We start from the raw sequence: 23,484 nt of genomic DNA on the forward strand, positions 1-23,484 counted from the left end.
TCTGGCAGGCGTGGAGCGGGGGGGGGGGGGGGAGGGGGGGGGCTCGGCCCGCGCGTGGACCGCCCTTCTTACACGCTCATCGCCGAACGGGGAGAGAGCTAAGTGAGCACTGTCCCCAGCTTAGTGGGCTGGGGTCGCATGGCGATTCTCGCGGTCCCGACCCGCGAAGCTCATGCATGCTCTTTGGGGAACAGAGAAGGACAAGCACAACGACTAAGGCGGTCCGAAGAGGGTGGCTAGCTCGGTAAGGTGGCGCACGCCGTGAGAGGCAGAAGCAGGCAGATCTGTGAGTTCTGCGCCGGACAGGAATACATAGTGAGACCGGCCTCAAAAGAAACAAAGGACTAAACCATCAAAATCATGTGGTCTTCCAAGGCAAAAGAAAGCTACAAGCGTGTGCGAGGAATGATCAGCGAGAAGTGAAAAAGCCCTGGAGAAAGCCACTCCCGTGGGAGGAGCCGCGGAGGGGTTGCCGCGGCTCGTCGGGGCGGAGAAGCGATCGCGTGCGCTGGGTAGTGAGTGGGGAGCCGGGTCCGCACGCCGCGTAGCTGAAGGCAGAGTCGGTGAAAGTGTACCCCACGGTGACACATACACACACACAAGCCAATCTCCAGTGGATGACCTGTCACCCACTGAGCTGACCGGCGCTCGCCCCACACCTACTCGGTGCCAGGTCCTGGCGTCCCCTTCGCCCATCTCCTTCGGTCCTGGCTGCTCCTCCCCATCCTGAATCTCACACCCAGGCTTTGCGGCATCCCAGACAGCCGACAACTTTACTGAGCCGGTTCGGAGCCTCAGCTCCAGGTCTGTGCCCGAGCTCAGGCTCCGGGTAACACCCCCATCTCGGGACTAATCCTGCTGCTGGCCAATCCGCGGGCTGGTGGCCTGCCCTTCCCTTATTTACATTCCATTTCATTTCTGTGTCTTCCGTGCCAGTCCCTTCTCCCGGAAGTTATTAAACCCGAGGCGGAACCGGAAGCCCCTTCAAGTGTTGGTGCCACGTCCGTCGCTGTGTTACCGAGTCCCGGAGTGGGACCCTGGAGGGCACGATGGCTGATTGGACTCGCGGTGAGCGCATCCGAGAGTAGTAGGGATAGGAGGCGAGGTCCGGAGCCGAAGGCATCGCTCAACTCTCGGTGGAGGGACCTGCATGGGGTGGCGCTTACGTATTCCGGGGAAAACAGGTCTAGACTGCGGCTGGCGCTGCTTTGGATCCCAAGCCTGGGCATGACATCGGTTTTGTGTGTGATTGGTACTAGGGGCTGGGAGCGGAGGGTCCAAATAGGGTTTTACTGATGAGGGGACTGAGTGCCTCCGTTCACCTCTCGGTGCCTGTGTTCTGTATGCCAGGTGTGATGCCTGGGGCACAGTAATGACTATGCAGTGATTGACAGGACACAGAAGTCCTTTCTATTAAAGTCTGGTCGCATGTGTTTGCTGGTGCTGCTAGCCCTTCACATAGGTAGGTCACATCGAGGCTGATTTTTATGCCTCAGACCGGTGCCAGGAGCAGTTGAGAGGCGATTCTCACACACCGTGACCAGCATTCTTTATGTCTAGCTCCCGTCCATCGGAGTCAGGTTTCCAAAGGCACACGCTCTGGAAAGGTCCCGTGTGGGTTGCAGAAATGGGCTCTGTAGCTTCTTCAGTGAGAGACCTTTCTTACACTTTTCCTGGACCTGATCCGCGGGTCATCCTCACACAGCCTTCCTGTGACCTGTTTCGGTGTTCTGTCCCCTACCAGAGTTTACTCTTTTCCTTTGCGACCAGTCCCACACCCACAGATAAGTGATTCAGTGAATGAGCTAAGGCAATGCTCATTCATGTTCAGAAACAGTTTACAGCAGGGTAATGTAGATCAAGCCTTCTGGGTCCTCTGCCTGTCCTTGCTTGGGTATGCTCACATGACCCATGCTACATGCCTGATGGATAGATGGTCCACCTGTTGGAACTCAGGGTGGAACCTGCTAAGTTAGCAGACATGGGCTGAATCTCTTTAGAGGTCTCGCTAGGCCATACTCCACTGCAGTAAGGAGTCAGGGGCCACACTCGTGAGTGAATACTACCCTTGAGTCTCTCTTTTTGCAGCTCAGAGTTCTGGTGCTGTGGAGGAGATTCTAGACCGAGAGAACAAGCGGATGGCCGACAGCCTGGCTTCCAAGGTTACCAGGCTCAAATCGGTCAGTGATGGTCCTTTCCCTTCTGTGTGGTACCTTGGTGAGTGGGGCTAAGAGGGTAGGAAGGTGGCCATGTGTTATCTGTGGATACACTGATGTGAGTGATGCCTCAGGTAATACCTTGACCTTTGTAGCCTTTTCTGGTGATAAGTTCCTAGCAGGGTTGTGAGTCAAGTCTGACTAGTCTGAAGGATCTGACTGTGCCCTCTCTATATCCCAACCAGCTGGCCTTGGACATCGACAGGGACACCGAAGACCAGAACCGATACCTAGACGGCATGGTAAGCATCTGCAGTTCATACAGTGACAGTCAGCTATGCCCCCGTGCTGTCTGCTCTGCTGCCTCTACCCTTCGATGCTGGTGTGGTTGGGTAGTCAAGGGTCCTACCTCTATGTGATCCTGTTGGGTCCCTCCTGCAGGATTCAGATTTCACGAGTGTGACTGGCCTGCTCACGGGGAGTGTGAAGCGCTTTTCCACAATGGCAAGGTCTGGGCGAGACAACCGGAAGCTTCTGTGCGGTATGGCCATGGTCTTAATTGTGGCCTTCTTCATCCTTTCCTACCTCTTGTCGAGGACAAGGACGTGAACCAATGGAAGCCAAGGGCAGCCAGGCTCTCCTACCCTGGTGTCCTGGTGTCCTGAAAACCTGACTACAAAGTAGATTCCCTTGAAAGTATCATCATGGGTCATTCATCTTCCTAAGATGGGACGACTGCAGCCGCCTCTGTCATAATGAGCTCATGTTGGCTTGTCCTGTGTATGAAGGAGGAAGAAAAAAGGCAAAACCCAACCCTTCTCCCTGGTGCTGGAGTCACTGTTAGAGCCAAAGCCACGCTGTCTAAGAATGAGCCAGGTCTGAACAAAGCATCTGAGTCCTGAATGTGCCCGCTGTGATCAACAGCCTCCGAAGCCAATATCTTAAGGGTCTTCTGTCTTGCTCTAACCTGTCTATGCCTGGTTAAGACCGTGTCTGCGTTCTTGAAGCGTCTGGAGCTGACATCGAAAGGGGATATGTCCATGAGCCCTCTTCAGATGAATGTTCGTCAGGATGAATGTGGCAGAAACTCCAGGCTGAAGTTGCTGATCCGGAACAGACCTGTGCAGGCCAAGAGTCAAAGCCATCCCCACGAGCCGTCATCTGAAGGCAGACCCCAGGGAAGAGGCAAAGGTGTGGATAGAGGAGTGAACTGCGGCCCTTGTTATCGGCCGTGGACCTTCTGGCCACGAGACCGTGTGTCCAGGAGCAGAGATGTGTGTCCTTGGGATTGAGAATCTTCTCAGTGCCAAAGATGTCGCCATCCCCAGGCAAACAGACTGAGAAATAGCATAGTGTGGATATTCAAAGTCCGGCAGTGCTGAATGGCCTTTCTGCCGGGATCCTTATGAAGCTGAAGGCCACCTATGGGAGAATTTGTAGCAGGAACCTCTGACCTTGTACCGAACCTGTGCCCTACCCTGTTCAGCCTGTCTCCCTTGGTGTAGGGGGAAGCTTGAGCCACCTCCTTGTTGCATAACTCCACAGACTTGCACCTCCCTGCTCTCCCAGTCCTCCTTTCCTCCTTGGTCAGTCCCATTTGCACACAGCCTGACCTGTGGAGCTGGCAGGGCCAATGGTTTATGAGAGCCCAGCACTTTCTGTCTTCACATAAAATGCCTTTAAGAAATGAACCATGAAGTTCTGTGCCCTTCTCTGACCTTACTCATGTCTGTGTCTTCATCTCTCTGTCTCTCTCTCCCTGGCCCACTCACTGCCCACCCATGTGGCCGTACCTCTGTCCACGTTCTGCCACAATTGGCCCTTGCCTTACTGTTGGTGTGCTGAGGATGCACCAGGCACCGCCCCTTCTTCTTCCTTTACCGAATAGCCTCTCTCTGCATACATTAACGTTAGACTTGTTTGACCCTCCCATTGTGTCTGCCTGAGCCCTAAACCTGGAGAAGGGCCTAGCCTGGCACACCCTTTGTTTTGGCTCCTCCCCCCACCAGGTACAGCCCGCTCCACACTGCTGCCCTGTAGCTTTGCTGTTTGCTCCACACATTTCCAGCTTGTGCCTCATTCCTAGCCCTCCCATGGCAAGCACCCTGTCCTTGTCTCCCAGCATCCTGCGGGCCAGGGCTGTGCTCTGCCCACCACTTGTCAGCAAGCATGTTAACAGCTGCCTGCATCCTTCCATCTGGACTCAGAGCAGGCATGTTCATGCTTCCGCTTTGTCTCACTGGAGCCATGGACTGCTGCCTTCTACTCAGAATGCTGGGAAACCGTTAAACCCCAGGGCCCTTCATTGTTTAGTTGTTGTGGGAGAGTGGCTTGCTCTTAATCCCAGGCTGCTCTTAAACTGTGTAGCCTAGGCTGGTCTCCAACCCATGATCCCCTGGCCATAGCCTCCTGAATGATGGCATTACGGGCATGCGCATTCACGCCTGGCTTCCTATGACACTTGGGACAGCCAGCACCTGCTCATCCTGCTGGCGCAAACTGAGTCTGAGTCTCCGCATTTGGGGTTAATGTCCTCTGGAGCAGCGTCTTGCCGTCCTCTGTGAGATATGCACCCCACCCAACATGGCTAGTTTTCTCCCCAGGTCTCCATCCTGCTCCATCAGTCTCCATGGCCGTTTGTGGTTCTCCAGCTACACTGGGCATCAGGCTTGTAGCCCTTGTGACCTTAGCTGTTGTTCCTTCTGGCATTAATCACGGGAAGGGTGATACCAACACCACAGCCCCTGGGTCAGACCAACTTCCTGAAGGCCGTAACCATATCCTCCAACTCAGGCCTGTGCCCCTGGCACTTCCTCTAAGGTGTGGGTGGGTCCTCAACACCAGCAAGTCATCAGAAGCCTTTGGTGCCCAGTGTGAGGGACCGTGAGCATGAGCTACTAGGTTCTTCCTACAGTTGAAGGCCCCTCGCTAGTAAAATCTTGGAGTCAGTGTCTTCCTTGTGCTCATTTCCCAGGAATTTGAATTATTTGAGCCAACCCTCATCTGTGGCTGGCCTTGGGCACTCATGTCTACTCTCCAGTCTTCCAGGGATGCCTTCTCTCGCATGGGCAGGACAGCCACAGAGCTACCAACTTCCTTCTGTGTGGCCCCTCTCTGCCAGTTTGAGAGTAAGGTGGTGATAGCGTTACCACCTAAGGGAGTAAGGGCAAGTTGGCTGGGATGCACAGGCTTGTGCAGGTAGGGTCCCCAGTGGTGTGTTGGATAAGGCCATTTGTTTTGTATGGACTTGCCCCAAAGTTGAGGTGATACTGTATCCCTGCTTTCGGAAGCTGGGCCTTGGACCCAGGAGAGCCTCTGTAGTCATTGTCCTCAGGCCCGGTTGAGATGCCAGCTCTTGCACACATCCTCCTACTGGCCGTGGGTGAGAAATAAGCTCCTCTAAGATTTGTATGTAATAGCAGTAAAGAGATCATGTCTTATTACATTGTTCCTGTGGTCAGAATTTGAGGCAGCACAGTGAAAATGACCATGTGTTCTGCCATGCCCAGGCCTTCCTCGGAGGTGGGCTGGAAGTGTATCACTTTGAAAGCCTGCAGGCCACTGCTGACATGATCCGGATCCCTGGCTCTCAGAGAGAGCCTGAGTGTAGAGAGGAGAACCTGCAAAGGGCAGTTGAGATGTCGGGTGGAACTCTGAGCCCCAAGCCCTTCTACTTGTATCTCTGTAGGACCTCCAGAAGTCCAGGCTAGGAAGCCAAGACAGGGCCTCCTGGACAAGCGTTGCCTTTTCTCCAAGATAAACCCTTACAAATGCAATCTGTGATTTATTAAATAATTTGGACATGGCAGGAAACAAGATTAACAAATGAGATAGTATAGAGAAAAATAACTTGTCAAAACCGTCCAAACTAGCGTGCCCTGTGGTGCAGGGCCAGGCTGGCAGTGGGTCCGTTGCTGAAGTGCCCAATCCATTGTCAGCCCAGCACATTTCTGAAGGAGGATCGTGGTCAAGGGCTGATGGGAAGGAAAGGGGGCGCTATTCCACATCAACAACCAGAGGGGTCATGTAGTCAGAATGCTTGATGCCAAAGGTGACAACGGGGGCACAAGGCTTGTTCAAGTACACCTAAGATGAGAAGGGTGAAGACTGTGAGGAGCATTCTCGGCTTGGGGCTGTAGTGAGGGGCTCATTCCCTCCTGAACTTGGGAACCTTAACTGTCACTGGGGACAGTGGACTGGCATCTGGGGATAAGACCAGAACCCAGGTTTCCTATAGCTGAAAGGTGACCAGGGCCACTGCTGGAAATGCACAAAATCCTAAGGGTGCATGGTCCCCACTCATCCTTGCAGGGTGCGGGCCCTTCCTACACACTCTGGCTCATTTCCCGACCCCTATCTGACCCCTGTGGTTCCTGGACCTTCTCAGGGCTGTGGGCTCCTGGTCCTGGCTTCAGGGTCTTATCCCCTGGCGGCTCCACCCGGGCAGCCATAGTGTACTGTGGAGCCTTGAACTTGGTCACTTGGACATCAGTCTGACGGTATGCTGCAGGACCTGGAGTCTGGAAGAAGAGAGGACTCACTCAGACAGACTTGGCTTTCCTGGGGCATGTGGCCCCAGAGGATAGGGTCAGATGTGGGACCTTGATTCACCAAAGGCACTCTTAGGCTGTCTGCCAGCCATGGGAACACCGTCATGGGGTGGGGTGTTCCTATCAGTCTCAGCCTCACTGTGGCAGTGGCATTCCCAGTGTGCCAGTCTTGTGTCCACTGCTCTGAGGGTATGTGCAAGGCCCTTTTTCCTGTTGGGACAGGATCCTCTTGGTCTTGAGGGCAGAGGTCAGGGACTAGTAAAGTCAACTCCTGTAGTGCTACTGCGTGTTATGTGTCTGCTCCAGGGCCTTTGCATCAGCTCTTAATACAGGTAGACATTTCCTCCCCTAAGGAGTTCAAGGCCTCCTCCCCCTTCTTCCTTGCTTCCACGTCCTCTGTCTAAAATCAGTATTTACCCTCCAGGCAGTACACCGCACACACCTTAGCTTGTTCTCAGTATCATCCCGCCACCTAAGCTAGTCTCCTGGCCCCTTCCCACCACTGAATGTAGCCCGAGCATGTAGCAGGCCCCCAGACGTGGAGGGGATGCAAGAGCTCCAACAGGGCAGTAGTTGTCTGGGGATTGTTGGGTCTCGGGGGAGAGGATCAGACAGGTCACTGGGGCCAAGCTTGATACTCAGTTGGGGTGACCCTTGCCTTGTGCAGGTCGTCGCTGAAGCTGCCCAGCTTGCTGCGGCCCTTGATGGAGAAGGAGGGCTGGGAGACCTTGCCCACCGTGTGCGGCCCCATCACCACAGGCAACATGTATGCAGCAGGGCCTGTGGGTGATGGGGGAGCCTCAGGATGTGACAGACCCGTTAGCTCCTATCTGGGATACTCTCTACCTTTGGAAGTCCTATGTGGGGCCCCCTTCCTCCACCCCATGCTGGGACCCCAGCTCCCATCCTGTCCGTTGGCTGGGATGCGGCAGACCTGGGGTGCTGTCTACTCGGAAGGTCTTGGTCCGGGCAGAAATGGAATGGCTGGGTGCTGAGTCGAACACATGCTTGGTAGATTTTTCTGGAAAGTAATCACCTGGAGAGAAGGGAAGGTGTGCAGGAACAACAAGCATTTGGGGGCTCTCCACCCCACCCCCAACACTTGGGTGCCCATGAAGGATGTCCCAACAGTTAAGAAAGACACAGGGCCCCTGGGTCCCAGCATTGTGGTTGAACAGATTTGGTCAGGAAAGTCTGCAGCAGAAATACTGGCGTCGGCGCTGTTTTCAAGCACTGGTGTGGGCCTTGTCCCTGGACTCTGGGTAGAGTAGGACCGGTGGGTTTCAGGCTCTGCTGTGCAGGCCTGATGGTGTACCCAGGAGCAGAAGGAATGAGGCTATCTGGCCTTCACCATATTAGGGCCTGGAGCAGGAGGCAGGGGTCACTCACCCGGGCCAGGGGTCAGCATGGTCTTGGTATGGTACCGCCCCAGGATGGAGTAGGCGGGGCCAAGGTCCTTGCCAGTCCTCAATATCTTGGGGTTCACACTGTAGCGGGGCCCTGGGGAGCAATTCTCCGCCAAGAGCATGGGGGCCCCACGGAAGCTGTAGGCTGGTGCTCGAAGTTTGGTGGGTGTGTGCTTCACAAAGCCTGTGGGCACAGGGGCTCAGGGCTGCTGGAGCCACACATCCTTCTCTCCCCCGGGAAGTCAAGGATTGAGCCCAGACCCATCCCAGGCCACACCATTTCTGGCTTCTTCCCCTGTCCCCATCAAGCCCCAAGCCCTTAGGCAATCTTACCCGTGGTAGGTGGAATCAGGTACTTGGGTCCAGGACTGCTGTAGAGGGCCATGATGGGCCCCCGGGGGCGATGGGGCCTCCAACTGCCCACCCATACCTCCTCTGCCATGGTTGGCTCTGTCCATGGACAAGAGGGTGACCAGGTGCTGGGATGCCCTGTCCCACCTCATTCTTGGCCCTTATGTCCCCATTTCTGGTTCTGCTGATGCTGCATCTTCCAAGCCCAGTCCTTGTCCCATAGAGACATGAGGGTCTTAAGCAGCTCCAAGCAGAGGGAGCTCCCCATTGGTGTGGTAAGCTAACCCTTAACCCAGCTCCAAGATATGAATGGGGGTCATGCCTTCAGGATAGGCCCAGAGGGGCTGCCCACTCTGGCACTGCAGTGACTATAGTCTTGGCTTTGGGGGAGCAAAACCAGGGAGAGAACCCTGGGTGCAACTTTGCAAAGAGATGGCTAGCAAGGGTCGAGAGCTTCTTGGCTGAACTGTGTCATGGGCAAGAGGGGAGCAATCGGGAGGCCTCACCTCCTCTGTGCAGGAATGGGCTTAGAGCAGCTTGGGGACCAGCCGCCTCACCGGTGGCCTAGCCCCCTGGCGTCTGTGCCAGGCAGTTCCCTAAAAAGGAGCATGGAGAGAAAGTTTCCCTCTCTCCCCCACTTCTGAGAACTGGGGAGGGGTCTCTGTCCCTGAGCTCTAGAATGCGGCTCTGTCCCACAAAGGAGTTCTAGATCACTGTGTGTGTGATGGAGACAATGGCCAGCGCCTAAGGCATCTCATCAGAGCTTACCCTTTCCAGAGACCCTGTCTTTAGGGAACCACCGCCCTCTCCAGGGACCTCCCCTCTTGGGGGTACCTATATCTCCAGGGACCACATGCCTATCAGGAACTCCCACCTCTTTAGGGACTCCCGTCTCTCCAAGGAGCCCCCAACCCTCTCTAGATAACTCCTCCTTCCAGAGACACCTCCACCTCTTCAGGGACCCCCTTATTCTCCAGGTTCTTTAACTATTTGTGGTGGCAAGGTTGCAGGTTGTCCCTTAGCGTTGGCCCACAAGAATCTGTTGGTTTGGGGAAACTGGGAGACAGGTAGACTCTGGTTGTCGGGGATCTGGGAGTGCGGGGTTGTGTTGGAGACTATGGTGGGCTTCCCTAGAGAGGCCACTCTCCCCTACACCTCCTCAGACCCGGCTGCCCTCCCAGCTGTCCTGCTGGCAAAGCCCACCTTTCAGGACCCTCGGGTGCTCTTGTAAGCCCTCGGGGCTTCCCTTCTTGACCTCATTAGGTTCCTCTTAGAGTTCTGGCTCAGCTCGGGTTCTCTTTCCTGGGGCGAATTTTAGGGAGAGAGATTGTTTCCAGAGCTGCCAGGGCCTGTGTGCAGCTGGCTGTGCTATTGCCTGATTTGTTTATGCATAGCCCTTGGAGGAATCACCAGCCCCAGAGAGCCCTCAGCCTGACCCAGTCCTGCCTTCCTGGATTAGGCTCCTCTGCCCCTGAACTGTAGGCCCCATTCCTCCTGTGTTTCACATGCTGCCCTGAGATGTATCCCTCAGAGTGTCCTTGATAGGACATTTGTGTGTTCCTGTGTTGCAGGGAGAGAGAGAGAAGCCAGTGCCCGAGCTGCAGGAGGCTTTATTGATTTAACAGTTCGAGGGTGAATTGATTCGTAAGGAAGCAGTGGTCTTGGTTCATCCACGGCTGCTTGTGGGGCTGGTCCTGTCGTTCATAGAAGCCAAACCGTGTCTCAGGCTTGCTTATGTGTCCTCTTGGTCATCTAGCACTTGCACCTGAAAGAGAAGTGTGTGGAGACCAGGAGAGCAGGTAACCAACATCCGGAACCACCAGTCCCCGAGGCAGACAGGCCTGTGCACCCCAGTGGCGGAGACAGGCTCTGTACACTGTGGTCTACCCCTCCTAGCACTCTGGGGAGCTGTGTGCAGATGCACCGCCTATGTAGGACATAGTCCTTGGGGGAAGCAGGACTAAGGGACTCCGGAGGCTTCTCTGTGAGGTCCCCATTTCAGTTTGCTGATGTAGGTCTGGGGGTTGGGTGGTCATAGACTGGTGATCAGGTACCAGACATGGGTGGGTCTCGGGAGAACTGTGGGCATTTGGGGATGGGAGTCCCGGCCCAGTTACCAGCAGCTTGACCAGTTGTTCCTTGTGCACAGGCTGCAGGCCGTCGATGCAGGACTTGAGCTCTCCCAGGGCTTCCTTGGCCATATCATTGACATTGTACTTGCCCAGGGGCCCTTCATAGAGCTCTTCTGTGGTTCCCACCAGGAGCGTTTGCAGGAACTCCATGAAGAACTCATTGTTATCCTCTGCGGTGGTCAGCCCTGCGTGGCGAGGGGGGATAGAGCCAAGGGAGGGACTCACTCTCCTTCGCTGTCTGCCCCACATCTTCCTATCACTCCCCAGACCACCATCTGCAGAGCCCTTCCCATTACCACTAGTGGGAGCTGCTGTGGTTTCCCCTCTATGAGTTCCTGACCTCATCAGGGAAGAACAGTTGTGCCCTGATGCAGGGGATTTCATCCCCTGGGCTAGCTGGATTCGGAGGGCCTGGGCAAGTTGGGTTGAGCCAGGGTGGGTGACAGTGTCCTTTGTGGTTGGTTAGCATTAGGTCAGGGTGGGGTGGGCTGGGACTGGGATCAACGGATTCCCGTGCTCTTTGCGGTTGGGGTCTATGATGCACAAAGGCCTTGTCCACCTGATGCCAGGATTTCGGTCCCTTGGGGCCCCTCATCTCCTTGGAAGTGCCAGAAATCAGGAAGGCCTAGACTTACCGCAGACGCAGAGCAGGGTTAGGGCCACCACCAGCAGAGCTCCGCTCCCCTTCATGGCGACAGTCTCAAGAACTGCTTGGGGGATACCAGGCTTTTATGCTCTAGCAGGTGGCACCTTGCCCAGGGGCGGGCCATATCTCTCAGGACCTGTCAGGCCAACTGGGCCAGGCCTGTCACTGTGCTCCACCAGGTGCCAAGAAATGCCAGGCTTGAGTGGATCATCAGGGGGCTGTTGGCAAGCGAGTCGGGGTAAGTGGAAGACATCCCAAAGAGGGTGAACCAAGTGCCAGTTAGTTAACAGAGAGGAGTGCCAAAGGCCATGGGTGGCCTCCAGGATGCAATGACAGGTTCTGGGACGGATCCAGATCTTTCTTTGGGGTTGGGACTCCCCCCCACCTCTACTTAATGAGCTGCCTACTTCTAGTCTGCGTTTGGAGAGGGGTAGGCTGAGGCCACCCTGCTCCTATAGGCAGGAGCGGAGCCTGGGCACATGAAGTCAGAGGGGTGGGGGCTTTCTAGGGTTGTGGGGGGACCCAGGGCCACTTGAGATCTGAAGTTGGAGGCAGTGTCCAACAGAGGTAGGTTGGCCCGGAAGAGTTGTGGCTGGGCGTTGTCCTGCCTCTCTCCTATCCTCTGCTGCCACCTGGTGGCCTACTGGTCTCTCCTGTATGGTGCAGGTTGCAGATACTGCTCAGACCCAGGGGGCCCCTCCTTCAACACAGAATTCTGTTTCTACCCACAATCAGAGCCCTATTATCCCATGTCTGAGCAGGGCATCATGGTGTCCTTCCCTTGCTTAGACTTAGCCTTGTGTATGCTTTGCCGGACATAAGCCCCAGAACACGGCTTTATGCCCCTCAAGCACTGCCTCAATGTCAGTAGTTCCTGCCTCTCTTAGACTCCTGTTCATAATGAATGTTTGCTAACCTCCTGCTAGTATGAAATTAATCTATAGTGATGGAGCCTATTTATGTGTATAAGTCTACAAATGTGGGAGCGAGCCCCTCCCCTCACACCCCCCCCACCCCTACCCGGGTTCGGCTACGGTTGTTCTGGACGTTCAGCACGCGAACCTGAACTCATGGACATGGCGAATCAGATGATCAGGTGCAAGGCTTCAGTCGCCTGGAGCCTGGAAAGCCTCTCTCCATAGGGGAGATAAAAGCAGCAGCTCCAAAGGCTCATAATGTTCAGATTGCGATCGTTGACACCGTCTTTTGCACACGGATGCCTATACCCTGTGCGATGCCTGTACCCTGAGTGGAGCTGATCCTGAGGGGTGTTTCCTGGTGATCTTGGGACATGAAGATGCTGGAATTGTGGAAAGCGTTGGTGAAGGAGTTATAAGCTGAACACAGGTGATACTGTCATCCCAATTTACTTCCTACAGTGTGGAGAATGCAAATTTTGTCTGAATCCTAAGACAAACCTTTGCCAGAAGACAAGAGTTGTTCAGGGCAAGGATTAATGCCAGATGGTGCTAGTAGATTTAACTGCAAAGGAAACACTATTTTTCTTTTCTTAAAAATTCTGTCTCCACGGCTTTTATTTATTTTTTTATTTGTTATGTGTACAGTGTTCTGTCTGCATATATGCCTGCACACCAGAAGAGGGCACCGGATCTCATTATAGATGGTTGTGAGCCACCATGTGGTTGCTGGGAATTGAACTGAGGGCTTCTGGAAGAGCAGTCAGTGCTCTTAACTGCTGAGCCATCTCTCCAGCCAGGAAAGTCTATTTTTCATTTCATGGGAACCAGCACATTTCCCAAGTACGCAATTATGACTGACATCTCTGTTCCTAAAATGATCCTTCAGGGCCTTTGGATAAGGTCTGCCTTCTTGGTTACAGCATTTCAATCAGCTTTGCTGCTATGAATACTGCCAAGGGTCTACTGTTGCAGTCTTTGGTTACGGTATGGGTGGCGTTGAATTGAGTGATCATGGGCTATAAAGTGGCTGGTGCAGCATGGATCACGGTGTTGACATCAATAAAGATAAATTCTCAGCTGGGCAGTAGTGCACACCTTTAATCCCAACACTTGGAAGGCAGAGGCAGGTGGATCTCTGTGAGTTAGAGGTCAACCTGGTCTACAAAGCGAGTTCGAGGACAGCCAGGACTGTTACACAGAGAAACCCTGTCTCGAAAAACCAAAGGAAACAAAAAGATAAATTTTCAAAGGTTGGGCCGGGCGGTGGTGGCGCACGCCTTTAATCCCAGCACTTGGGAGGCAGAGGCAGGTGGATCTCTGTGAGTTTGAGACCAGCCTGGTCTACAAGAGCTAGCTCCAGGACCGGCTCCAAAACCACAGAGAAACCCTGTCTTGAAAAACCAAAAAAAAAAAAAAAATTTTTCAAAGGTTGAAGAATTTGGGGCCTCTGAATATATAAACCCATCCAGGAAGTACTCAATGAGATGACACACGGTGGGGGGGACGGACGGACTACTCCTTCGAGGTACCCACAAGACGAAGGTCACGAGAGTGGCCCTTGAGGCAGCCCACAGAGGCTGGGAAGTCAGTGTGGTGATTGGCATAACTGCTTTAGGTGAAGAAACCGCCACTCGTCCATTCCAGCTGGTGACAGGACACACGTGGATAGAAAAGCATAGAGTGTCCCAACGCTGGCAGCTGAATATATGTCCAGAACGATAAAAGACAATAAATTCATGACTGGCAATGAATCTTTCAACCAAACTGACAAAGCCTTTGGCCTGAGGCAACGGTGTGTGTGTGTGTGTGTGTGTGTGTGTGTGTGTGCGCGCGCCTATCTGGCAACTCACAACCATCCACAACTCAAATTCCATGGGATGCAATGCCCTTTTCTGGCTCCTGAGGGTATAAGGCATACATGTGGTATAGACAGACATAACAGCAAAACACCCACACTTAGTAAATTAAGCCTTTTAAAGAACAAGTTCTTAAGGGTTTATATCTTTGGAAAAAAATCTTTGAGGACTTGAGAGTTGGGTCAGTGGGTAAGATGCTTGCTTTGCAAACATGAGAACCTGAGCTGTACTCCTTTACTCATATAAAAGCTGGATAAGGCCCCATGTCTGTCATGGTGTGGGGAGATAGAAGCAGGCAGATCTTGGGGCTCCCTTGCCAGCCAGCCTAACCGAAATGGCAAGTCCCAGGTTCGCTGAGAGAGACTTGTCACCAAAAATAGATGTAGAACAGTGGGGGAGATAACAGAAGTCAATATCTAGCCTCCACGTGTGGTCAAGTGCACCCGCGTACATGCAAGTACACACGGACACACATGTGTGCTCAGGAACTGTACCTGCACACATGCAAGTACACATGGACACACGTGTGTGCTCAGGCAAGTGCACCTGCACAAGGCAAGTTCACACCTCGACACACATATGTGCTCAGGCAAATACACTGCACGCCTACAAGTACACACATTGACACGTGTGTGCTCAGGCATGTGCACCTGCACACATGCAAGTACACACATCGGCACACACCAAAGCAAAGAGATACTATTTGAATGTTGCCCTAAGCTGCTCTATGTAGACAGGGCTGCTGCTTTCTGGATTTGAATGTGGAAACCAAGCCACGCTCATGTCTATTATTCATGTCTATTAATCTCTCAGACTTAGAAGTGACCTTGTTGAGAGAAGTAAGTTATGAAATGTGGAGGTTGCCCAAATCCATGTTATCCTGCATGCTTCATGAACAAGACGTGAGGGGAACCCAGGAACCAGCAGCAGCAGCAGCAGCAGCAGTAAAGGAGGAGGAGGAAGAAGACAGGGTTTAGTGAACTGAGTTTTCCCAGGGGAAAAGGAACAGGCTCAGCAGTCTAAGGGGAGAGGGCCTCTCTGTCCAGCTGTCAGAGACGCCATGATCTCGCCTATGCAGAAACACTCCAAGGAGGTCCCTAAGATGAGGAGTAACTTTGAGAAGCAGGTTAGAGGTCAGTTTCTCACACGTGCAGCGTGTAAGATAGTAGTAACTCCTTCCACGAGAAGGAATTTGCCCCTAGAATCTGGTAACTCTGGGATCACATGCAGGGGATAGGGAGAGGGGACAGGGATGTTTCTGAAATCAATGGACCCCACTCAGAATTCAAGAAAAGCTCATTCCCATTGCAGTCTTGCCAGCCACAGTTACCATACACTTCTCTACTCCTGTCTAAAATAGGCAGTTAACAGGTAGAACTTAGTCTCTTGGACAACAGTATCTGTAACTCTATTGCAGGATGGCCACATAGGCCTTAGTTAATGCCAACTAGATCAGCGTTGGGAGCCATAGTGCAGGCATTGATTGGTTCTGACTGTAGTGTTGGGCAATATGCCATCTATGAGCGCCAATAGGGAAAACTCCGCTGAAGCCGTCCTTCTCTTTGGCGAGGTTGTCTGCCTAGCCCCTCCTCTACTGCGGTGCATATTCCTGGGCGTCGTGTGCATTCCCGCAGCCCAGGGTACCTGCTCTTCCTCTGCTATGGTTCTGTGTGCTGACGCCTTTCAGAAATTAAGGCCAGGCATGGCGAGAAGATGAAGATACTGAGATGAGGACTGAACCTGCGGGGAAGACTAAGATCCATAAAGAAGAGTAAGCAGTCCACTGATGCTGTGTCCCAGGGGAGACTCTTACTTGTATCACAAACTACAATGACATCAAGCTCAATAATGTGATCCTCACCAACTCTCTCCAAGTGCTGATGTGGCCTGGGTGCCGAGACCAGGGATGTAGACCCAGCCCATAAATCCAACAGACCTTTCTGTAAGAATATTGATCAATTCCCCTCTGCCTTCCTTGCCTGATATATTTTTTTAAACTAATGTAACCTATCCACACCTATAACTGAAAGTCATCAGACAAACCTCCAACTGTAGTGTGGGGGCAGTGAGTAACGAAGTTATTTTGACATGTATGTGGCAGTGGGCACCACACCATGGCTGCAATATGGCCTAAGTAGGCACTATGCCATTGTCTCTTGTTTTGTATGATCCAAAGAATGATCTATGAACACCAAATTTCCAGTTTTGAATAATTATTGATGAAGCAATAAGTCGTGGGTGAGGGAGAAACATTATTAAATTGGAAACTCAAATCATCCAGAAGAAACTGACTCAATACCCACCCCCTTTTTTTGTTTTTTCGAGACAGGTTTTTCTCTGTGTATCTCTGGCTGTTTTGGAACTCTCTCCATAGATGAGGCTGGCCTCAAAGTCACAGAGATTCACCTGTCTCTGCCTCCCTGAGTGCTGGGATTAAAGGTATGTGCCCGGCTTCGAGAAGCCCTTTTAAGGCAAACAGTTGAAGTTGCCGAACAGGGCAGTGCTAGGCAGAGCAGAATGTCCCCTCAGGAGAGAGCAAATGAAGGCCGAGATAACATAGTCAAATGAGGAGCGGAGGCAGTCACAGCTGAACTGTCTCTTCTCCAGCCTCCAGCTTTTTCTTCCCACTGCAGGCTGTTTTGATAAACATTAGTAACAGCTATTATATAGTAACAGTTACCTTCTATCTGTTCTCAAGGGCACAGTGGTTTTTCATTTTTTTTTTTTAACTCTTGAACTTTCTTTGCTATTCTGTTTCCTCCCTGTCACGGGGAGCCAGCCCATTCCTAGACCTTGGAGGACACTTTGAGACAGATCTTTAAATGGGAAGAGTCAATCCCACTTCCAGAGCCAGCTTCTCAACATGTGACCGTTTATAAAGATAATGTACAGCAATCCTCCCCCAATGTCTTCCATCTCCAGAATCTTGCTTCCTTCTTCTAGGACCTGACATTTCTCTCAGGGGTCCACTTCCTCCCCCATACCCCTTCTCCTCCTTTGGAGTCCTACCTTCCCCCTCAAGCCCCATCTTCTACTCTAGGCCCCATTCACTCCCTAGGGCCCCCTTCTGCCTCTATAAGACCTAGTTCTCTCCCCAGGTCTTGCTTCTTCCTGGGACTTGGTCCTTTTCCCCCCAGGGTTCCACTTCTTTCCACCAGGCTCCAGCCTGTGACATACTAAATGCGAGGTTTCTGAGGCCTTGCCTGTTTTCCTTCCACGCTCTATTAAGAGCCAGGTGTGGCAGGCCTGAAGCGAAGGAGCAGATCAGCCCCAGAGGATGTGGCCTGCACCCGCTGGGAATCACTCAGCCCTGCATGTGGGCTGGTGCCTGGTGCAGGCCTCTTTCCTGCCACCGCTTACAGGTTTGCCTATTGTGGTACAATGTGGTTCTGCTCCCTGTTGTGTCCCTCCCTCACCCTGAAAGAAACATTAAATATTAAAAACTGTAAAGCTCTTTATGACAAGCAATTTCAATCTTTTAATATATCCCAGGTTTAAGACTTACACAAAAATTTAAATCTCTACCTTGAAAGATTTTTACAAAAAAATTTAAAAATTTTTTTTCCACCTGGTTAATCCCTTATCCCCAAACCTAGTAAACCTTTTGTTGATACAAAGGCCCTGTTTGCTATAGTCCTGTAACTTGAAGGACTGGCCCTTTCTTTCGGTTCCTTTGCACTGATTAAAAAAAATAACCAAAAGCCGAAACCAACCAAACAACAACAAAACCAAACCAGTTAACATGAGGACAGTGAAGATGGACCCAGCCAATGGAGGAAAACCAATACCCTTTGATTAGTAAAACACCTAAGGAATTTCTGGCTTGGTGAGCTTGCTCTTCTGCTTTGTGAATGGCACATTCAGAAATAAAGCTGTGCCTCGCTGGAGGGCTTTAATTCGAGTTGGGACCCTGGGACATATATACCGTGCACTAGAGAGAGGCTGGGCTCAATCCTCGCTTGTTCTTGAGGTGGCCACTCAGTCTGTCTGTGCTTTATCAGTGTCTGCCAAAGGACTGACCAAGAGCAGCAACCTCACAAGTATGGCTTAAACCAAACTTCAATTCAGTGGGGTAGCATCCCACATTTGGAGCCATGTCTAGTCATTCTATCACCCCCATTTTTCAGAGTTCTGGATACAGGCAATGCCTTCCATTGGTTTCCAGAATCCATGCTGCCCAAACAGCCTCTCAGCTGTCAACACAGCTGTTTGGGCCCTGGTTCTCTCATTGTACCTGTCCCTCAGATGCTGGTACCTGTCCACAAAACGTAGGGCCATCTGCTGGGTATATGGTTCTTAGAGATATCCATGTTGTTTCGTTGATTCTTGGGGGTCTGGGCATAGGAAGGGTAAGAGCCAGGCTGAGCCTCCGAGTTTTCACTTAGACTCCGTCCTTACATCCCTTTAACTGTTGGCTTCCAAGCCACAGCTAGGAGAAAGGAGCCCTTTGAGCATTTCCTCAGTCTGACCGGGCTCCAAGTGTTCCGCACATATCAATTCTTCAAACCGTTTTCCTACCCTTGGAATTAACACTTTTAAAAAGGTGCATAGGGCTGAGTGTGGTGCTGCACTCAATCCCAGTGTTTGGGAGGTAGAGGTGGGCAATTCTTTGTGAGTTCAAGGCAAGACTGGTCTACATAGCAAGCTCCAGGACAGCCAGAGCTACACAGTGAGACTCTGTCTCAAAAATCAAGCAAGCAAGCAAGCAAGCAAGCAAGCAAGCAAGCAAGCAAGCAAGCAAGCAAGCAAACAGGGTGCCTTTACCAGAATGGGGATCAGAGACCCTAGTGTGGGACTAGGAAGGCATTTGAACATTAGCATCAGCACTGTGACCTCAGATCGTGCCTCTTGTGATGGATGAGGATGACTTGGGTCCTTCCCTGGCAGGCCTTAGAGAAGGCACAAAGTCACTGAGGAGTCAGGAGAGACTGTGCCCACTAGGGGAAAGGAGTAAGGTGTGGTTTGATGCCAGGGGTGGTGGCGCACACCTTTGATCTCAGCACTTGAGAGGCAGAAGCAGGTGGGTCTCTAGGAGTCTGAGGGCAGCCTGGTCATTCTCTCTGAGGAACTCCTAAGCCATGCAGGCCTCAGTTCTGCCCCAAGTTCATCCTCTCTGCTTTCCTCCCTTCTGTGAGCTACATGAACATCTGTAAAGGCGTTAGCACTGGCTGGTAAACTGTTGACAAACGTTTACCTTTCAATTACACCATGCTGCTGGGCTTGCTTTCTCCTCGCCCCTGCAAGGAGTGGGACCTGAATCTCTGTGGGCCACAGCAGGTCTGACACAGTGACCAGACCTAGATGGACTCCTTCTCGTCCTGACGCTGCCCTGACCCCACAGGCCTTAGTAGGGACTCCTATTGCATACATGAGGCCCTGAAGGATGTGGGATTCAAGCTCTGGCGATGGCTGTGATCAGATGGATGCTGGGCTATGGTCTGGCAGGACTCATGAATACATTGTCTCCTTTCCAGTGAATCCCGGCTCCACTCTCCAGATGACATTTCTTCTATACCAAAGAGAGCAAGTTTGTTTTTTTTTTAATTTTTAATTTTTTTTGGTTTCATTAGCAAAAAATGAAACCCACATTTCTTCTCTATTGTCTTGTCTGTGGAGAACTCCCTGCAGGGCTCTTTATAGAGCCTCGCTGCTGGCCTGCTTCCCTATCTGTACCATGCCCATCTCTACATTCTGCCTGTGACCTCAGTGGCCTCTTCTTAGAGGTCTCTTTGATCACCTGGTGTGATGGTTGGTGTTGCCAACTTGACCAAATTTAGAAAGACCCGAGAGAAAGGCCTCTGAGCATGCCTGTGGGGGCTAGCTTGTGCTAACTGATATGGAAAGACACATGTTAATTATGGGAAGGACCATCCCTGGGCACGGGATCCTGAACTGTGGAGAAAGCAGCTGAGCATTAACTGCACACTCTCCTCTTCTTCCTCCTCCTCTTCCTCTTTTCTTCTTTCTCCTCCTCTGTTTTTTCAAGACAGAGTTTCTCTGTGTAGCCCTGGCTATCTTGAAACTCTGTAGACCAGGTTGACCTTGAACTCAGAGATCCACCTCCCTTTGCTTCCCAAGCACTGGGATTAAAGGCAGGTGTCACCACTGCCTGACACTGCTCTCTGCTTGACTGTAGCCACAATGTGTCCAGCTCCGTCACTCAGTCTTCCTTCACTGTAACCTCCCTGCCTCAGAGAACTGTAACTTGAACTGAGCCAGAAGAAAACACTTTCTCAAATTGCTTGTGTCCAAGTATTTTATCACTGCAACAGGAAGAGAAACTAAGATACTTGGAGCAGGGGCAGTGCTAGCAGATCTTGGCTGAATGCCCCTGTCCCAATGATAGGTTGAGCTTTGTAGGTGTTGGAATTCACTTTATTGACACCCAAGTCACAGCCGCCCACTAGGAAACTCCAGGGCAGCTAGGATCTCTTCAGCAAGCAGCAACTGCACGTCCCTTGACGGGGACAAAGCCCGTGTTGTTGACTGTAGGTGGCTAAGTCAGGGAAAGGGCCAGGCGGACAGATGGCTTTCCTCAGGTAATGCGCCACTCTAACTCCCCCGGTAGGTGGTGTAGGACCATGGGCTCAACAGCAGAGGCACATGGAACTTTTGGGTCTCCTGTGCAATAGTGAAAACAACCTAGGAGAAGAGAGAAGGCACTTGAAGACACCGAAGAGTCCTTCCTGCAATAGCTCCTGGGCCTTCCAGATGAGCAGGAGGTGCTTTGGTGGCTGCCTACAAGTGGGAGACACTTAGGTAAAAGTGCGATGTTATGGTTTGAAGTGTTTCCAAGAGGAGATAGAGCGGTCTCGGTTGCTGGTCGGTGGGCTTTGGGGACGTGATTTGATCCCGAGGACTCTGATCTAATCAACTGGTTAATCTCTTGTGATTAATTGGATCCATCATGTGATGGCCTCATTAGTAGGTACTGAACCTTGAGGTGGGCCCCGCCGGAGGAAGGGCTCTGGGCAGTGTCCTAGGAATCTGTGTCTTTCCTCGTGTTCCTCTCTGCTGTAGGTGAGTGACAGCTCCCATGCCATGGTGAGCGCTTGGAGCCGAGCAATTGTGGGCCAAAAAAACGAGCCGAAATAAATCATTCACCCTTAAGTTGTGTCCGTGATGCAGAGGGAACACACCCAGTGCTCTGGAGTCTGGGCTCAGATGAGAACCTGTCTACAAAGAAGGATGAGACACTTGCAGCCTGGCCTCTCCCGCGTCATCAATGAAACACAATGGTGCCTCAGGTCCCTGGACACCTTCTGAGAGCACAAAGGAGGGTGTGTTCACTCACTTGCTACCACCCTGGGAGAGGTGGGGCCAGTCTGTCCCTGGACTGGAGGAGGTTGTGGTCAAAATGAGTCAGGGCCCAGCTGCTCCACCCATCCATAGCCCTCACCTCTACATACGGGTAAAAGCTCTCCTGACCCCTCTCCTTCCAGTAGCTCTCCGTGTCAAAGAACAGCTTGTAGGTGCCTGGTTTTATTTGGCCTGGTGTCAGGAGCCCAGGACAGCGACCATCCAGGTTTGTGTAGCTGGGAAGAGACAAAGAGAAGAGCTGAGAAACCACCATCCCCTAGCTTTCCTGCTCCACAGTGGGACGCAGGGAGCACAGACGGGGGACGATTTCTAAGGGTATGGCCACACTACCTATTTAGGAAATCATAAAGCAGAGAAACAAAAGATAAACCTCTCCAGCTTTTAGGACTGAATTAGGAGGTGATGAGCCACACCTTGTTCCCACAGGTCAGAAGGGAGGAGATGGGTGAGCCTGTCTCCCTTAAATAGGCTCTGCTCTCAAGGCCACAGCTCTGCCAGCGTTGGCTAGCTAACACTGAAACAGGAAGATCCCGGCCTCCCCGCAGAGCATGTTCCAGAGGCATGGCCAGGGCCGGGGCTTGAGCCTGGCTCATTGAGGTCGAAGGCCCAGTACAGGGCCAGAGTGGAGTCTTAGCTTTTACCTCCTCCACCCTGTATCTCAGTCTCTTTCTGTAAAAGAGATAAATCACAGTACTAGTTCACAGCTTTTGAGACTAGAAAAGAAAAAGACAGCTCTCGGCATTCAGTCTGGCACAAGGTGATGGAGGCCTTTCTCTTCTACCAGTCCTTTCTAGTTGGCTCCCCTCCCAGCAGGCCCATTGGGCTGAATCTGGCAGGCAAGGGCTCTACAGAGCTGTCTCAGACAATTCCACCACACTGTCCCAGGCATGCATATCTGGTGAAATGTTATCCCTGTTTATTGACTCCTGAGCCTCATCTGTCAGCAGAGCAGCAGTCAGTTCTGCCTTCCAGCCCCAGTGCCCACATCAGTCTCAATCCCACTCAGTGTTCCCCCAGTCACACTGTGCCACCTCAGTTCCGCTGCCTAAGATCGTCCCCAAGTGGAACCCAGGAAAGACACAGCTGCTGGAGTAGGCACTCACGGATCCCAGTCCAGAAACAGCCTCCTACCTTGTCCTCAGCTCCATCCACTGCTGGCCAGGGGCCTCCAGGCGAGACAACCGGAGGCAGAGGCCTTGGGCAGGGAGCCCCGAGGCAGTGTCTAGCACGTGAGTGGTTAGTGGGCTGTTCTCCATAGCCATGGCACCAGTCTGAGTTGAGAGAGGCCACGTGATCTCCGTGGGGCCTGTATGGACAGGCCTAACTGGGTCTTCGATTCTCTCATGAGGAGAGCAAACAACCCTTCTGCCCAGGGGCAGGCTGAATTGCTGAGTTGCAGGATGAGGTGCCAAGCGCTAAACAAAGCTGACCTGCGCCCTCCATTGCCCCTACCTGAGTACCACCCTCTCTCCTTTGTATAAGCCCTTCAGTTTCAGCTGCTCAGCGGTCTTAGCTTCCCAGAACTCAGTTCTCCTGCGCCTCTGGTTCAGTGGGTTTTCTAGGAGCACCCCCCTCACCCCCAACCTCCCACACTTGACTCCCTCCATGTCTCTTACACATGAGACAAGCATTCTGAGGGTGCAGGCCAACTCCTTACCTGCGGCCAGCCGAGGTGTCTCTGGAGCGTCATCAGCCGCGGGGCGGTCCTGGAGCTCATGTCCTGCCCTGGAGCTCCGGTCCGTGCAACACCCACAGGCAGTCACCCTGCCAGCCGCAACACGCTCCTCGGGTCAGCCCGGACCTGTTCGATCTGAGGCCCCGCCCCAACTCCTGGGGCCACCTATTTGAACACTTCTGGAGAAGCCGCCTCCCACCCGATGAGCCCTTGCGGCCACGCAGGGGCTTTTGGGTGGTGACTTAGGGAAAAGAGGGGAAGCTGGGGAGAGTGTCCCTTGAGGAGGGGTGGAAGGGACAGTGGCTTGGGGGAAGGAGGGTTGCTGGGGAGGCGGGACCAGTGGAGCCTAACACTAAGACTGGCGGGAAATTGGTTAGGTGGCTGGAGCAGGGCGGGCGAAATATCTCAGGGGTTAAAGCATTGAGGACGCTAGTTCAATTCCCTGGGTGCCATTTAAAGGTGGAAGTTGAGA

General features: G+C 52.7%; 4 protein-coding genes and 1 pseudogene across 7 annotated transcripts; 2 read left to right on the plus strand and 3 right to left on the minus strand.

The window, feature by feature from the left end:
* Positions 1 to 25: 25 nt before the first annotated feature.
* Positions 26 to 3,972, plus strand: Bet1l (Bet1 golgi vesicular membrane trafficking protein like). Its single transcript, XM_057779124.1, has 5 exons — positions 26 to 804; positions 937 to 1,068; positions 2,089 to 2,180; positions 2,402 to 2,458; positions 2,598 to 3,972. Exons 2-5 carry the CDS (start codon positions 1,050 to 1,052, stop codon positions 2,763 to 2,765), a joined length of 336 nt encoding a protein of 111 aa, XP_057635107.1. The 5' UTR covers positions 26 to 804; positions 937 to 1,049; the 3' UTR covers positions 2,766 to 3,972.
* Positions 3,973 to 6,152: 2,180 nt separating this feature from the next.
* On the minus strand, positions 6,153 to 8,554 carry Cimap1a (ciliary microtubule associated protein 1A). Of its 2 annotated transcripts, XM_057779720.1 has the most exons (6): positions 8,446 to 8,554; positions 8,096 to 8,296; positions 7,641 to 7,742; positions 7,365 to 7,486; positions 6,536 to 6,676; positions 6,153 to 6,242 (listed from the first exon to the last, which is right to left on the minus strand). In XM_057779720.1, the coding sequence occupies exons 1-6, from the start codon at positions 8,552 to 8,554 to the stop codon at positions 6,153 to 6,155; spliced, it is 765 nt and encodes a 254-aa protein (XP_057635703.1). The 2 variants fall into 2 exon arrangements, with proteins under 2 accessions (XP_057635703.1, XP_057635704.1); XM_057779721.1 differs by lacking the exon at positions 6,536 to 6,676.
* A 1,508-nt stretch (positions 8,555 to 10,062) lies between these two features.
* Positions 10,063 to 11,320, minus strand: Scgb1c1 (secretoglobin family 1C member 1). Its single transcript, XM_057779693.1, has 3 exons — positions 11,231 to 11,320; positions 10,581 to 10,780; positions 10,063 to 10,228 (listed from the first exon to the last, which is right to left on the minus strand). The coding sequence occupies exons 1-3, from the start codon at positions 11,283 to 11,285 to the stop codon at positions 10,196 to 10,198; spliced, it is 288 nt and encodes a 95-aa protein (XP_057635676.1). The 5' UTR covers positions 11,286 to 11,320; the 3' UTR covers positions 10,063 to 10,195.
* A 997-nt stretch (positions 11,321 to 12,317) lies between these two features.
* LOC130879885 (alcohol dehydrogenase class-3-like) lies at positions 12,318 to 13,249 on the plus strand (annotated as a pseudogene).
* Positions 13,250 to 20,385: 7,136 nt separating this feature from the next.
* Positions 20,386 to 23,130, minus strand: LOC130880544 (5-hydroxyisourate hydrolase). 3 transcript variants are annotated; one of them, XM_057779630.1, is made up of 4 exons: positions 22,995 to 23,130; positions 22,469 to 22,608; positions 21,417 to 21,552; positions 20,386 to 20,659 (listed from the first exon to the last, which is right to left on the minus strand). In XM_057779630.1, exons 1-4 carry the CDS (start codon positions 23,052 to 23,054, stop codon positions 20,570 to 20,572), a joined length of 426 nt encoding a protein of 141 aa, XP_057635613.1. In that variant the 5' UTR covers positions 23,055 to 23,130; the 3' UTR covers positions 20,386 to 20,569. The 3 variants fall into 3 exon arrangements, with proteins under 3 accessions (XP_057635613.1, XP_057635612.1, XP_057635614.1); XM_057779629.1 differs by lacking the exon at positions 20,386 to 20,659 and having other exon boundaries at positions 21,264 to 21,552; XM_057779631.1 differs by lacking the exon at positions 20,386 to 20,659 and having other exon boundaries at positions 21,264 to 21,552; positions 22,469 to 22,643; positions 22,995 to 23,054.
* Between the last annotated feature and the right edge of the window lie 354 nt (positions 23,131 to 23,484).

This window comes from Chionomys nivalis, chromosome 8 (assembly GCF_950005125.1).
Source record: "Chionomys nivalis chromosome 8, mChiNiv1.1, whole genome shotgun sequence".
Lineage (NCBI taxonomy): Eukaryota > Metazoa > Chordata > Mammalia > Rodentia > Cricetidae > Chionomys > Chionomys nivalis.

Excerpts from the sequence above, each read along its gene's own strand:
- Cimap1a (XM_057779720.1), bottom strand. The coding sequence starts at position 8,554 with ATGGCAGAGGAGGTATGGGTGGGCAGTTGGAGGCCCCATCGCCCCCGG. Across the intron at positions 8,297-8,445 it reads CCTGATTCCACCTACCACGG|GCTTTGTGAAGCACACACCC; the intron begins GTAAGATTGCCT and ends CTGTGCCCACAG. Across the intron at positions 7,487-7,640 it reads CCGAGTAGACAGCACCCCAG|GCCCTGCTGCATACATGTTG; the intron begins GTCTGCCGCATC and ends CATCACCCACAG.
- LOC130880544 (XM_057779629.1), bottom strand. The coding sequence starts at position 23,054 with ATGAGCTCCAGGACCGCCCCGCGGCTGATGACGCTCCAGAGACACCTC. Across the intron at positions 22,609-22,994 it reads GACACCTCGGCTGGCCGCAG|ACTGGTGCCATGGCTATGGA; the intron begins GTAAGGAGTTGG and ends CTCTCAACTCAG. Across the intron at positions 21,553-22,468 it reads TGGATGGAGCTGAGGACAAG|CTACACAAACCTGGATGGTC; the intron begins GTAGGAGGCTGT and ends GTCTCTTCCCAG.
- Scgb1c1 (XM_057779693.1), bottom strand. The coding sequence starts at position 11,285 with ATGAAGGGGAGCGGAGCTCTGCTGGTGGTGGCCCTAACCCTGCTCTGC. Across the intron at positions 10,781-11,230 it reads AACCCTGCTCTGCGTCTGCG|GGCTGACCACCGCAGAGGAT; the intron begins GTAAGTCTAGGC and ends CTCGCCACGCAG. Across the intron at positions 10,229-10,580 it reads AACAACTGGTCAAGCTGCTG|GTGCAAGTGCTAGATGACCA; the intron begins GTAACTGGGCCG and ends CTTCTCTTTCAG.
- Bet1l (XM_057779124.1), top strand. Across the intron at positions 2,181-2,401 it reads AGGTTACCAGGCTCAAATCG|CTGGCCTTGGACATCGACAG; the intron begins GTCAGTGATGGT and ends TATCCCAACCAG. Across the intron at positions 2,459-2,597 it reads ACCGATACCTAGACGGCATG|GATTCAGATTTCACGAGTGT; the intron begins GTAAGCATCTGC and ends TCCCTCCTGCAG.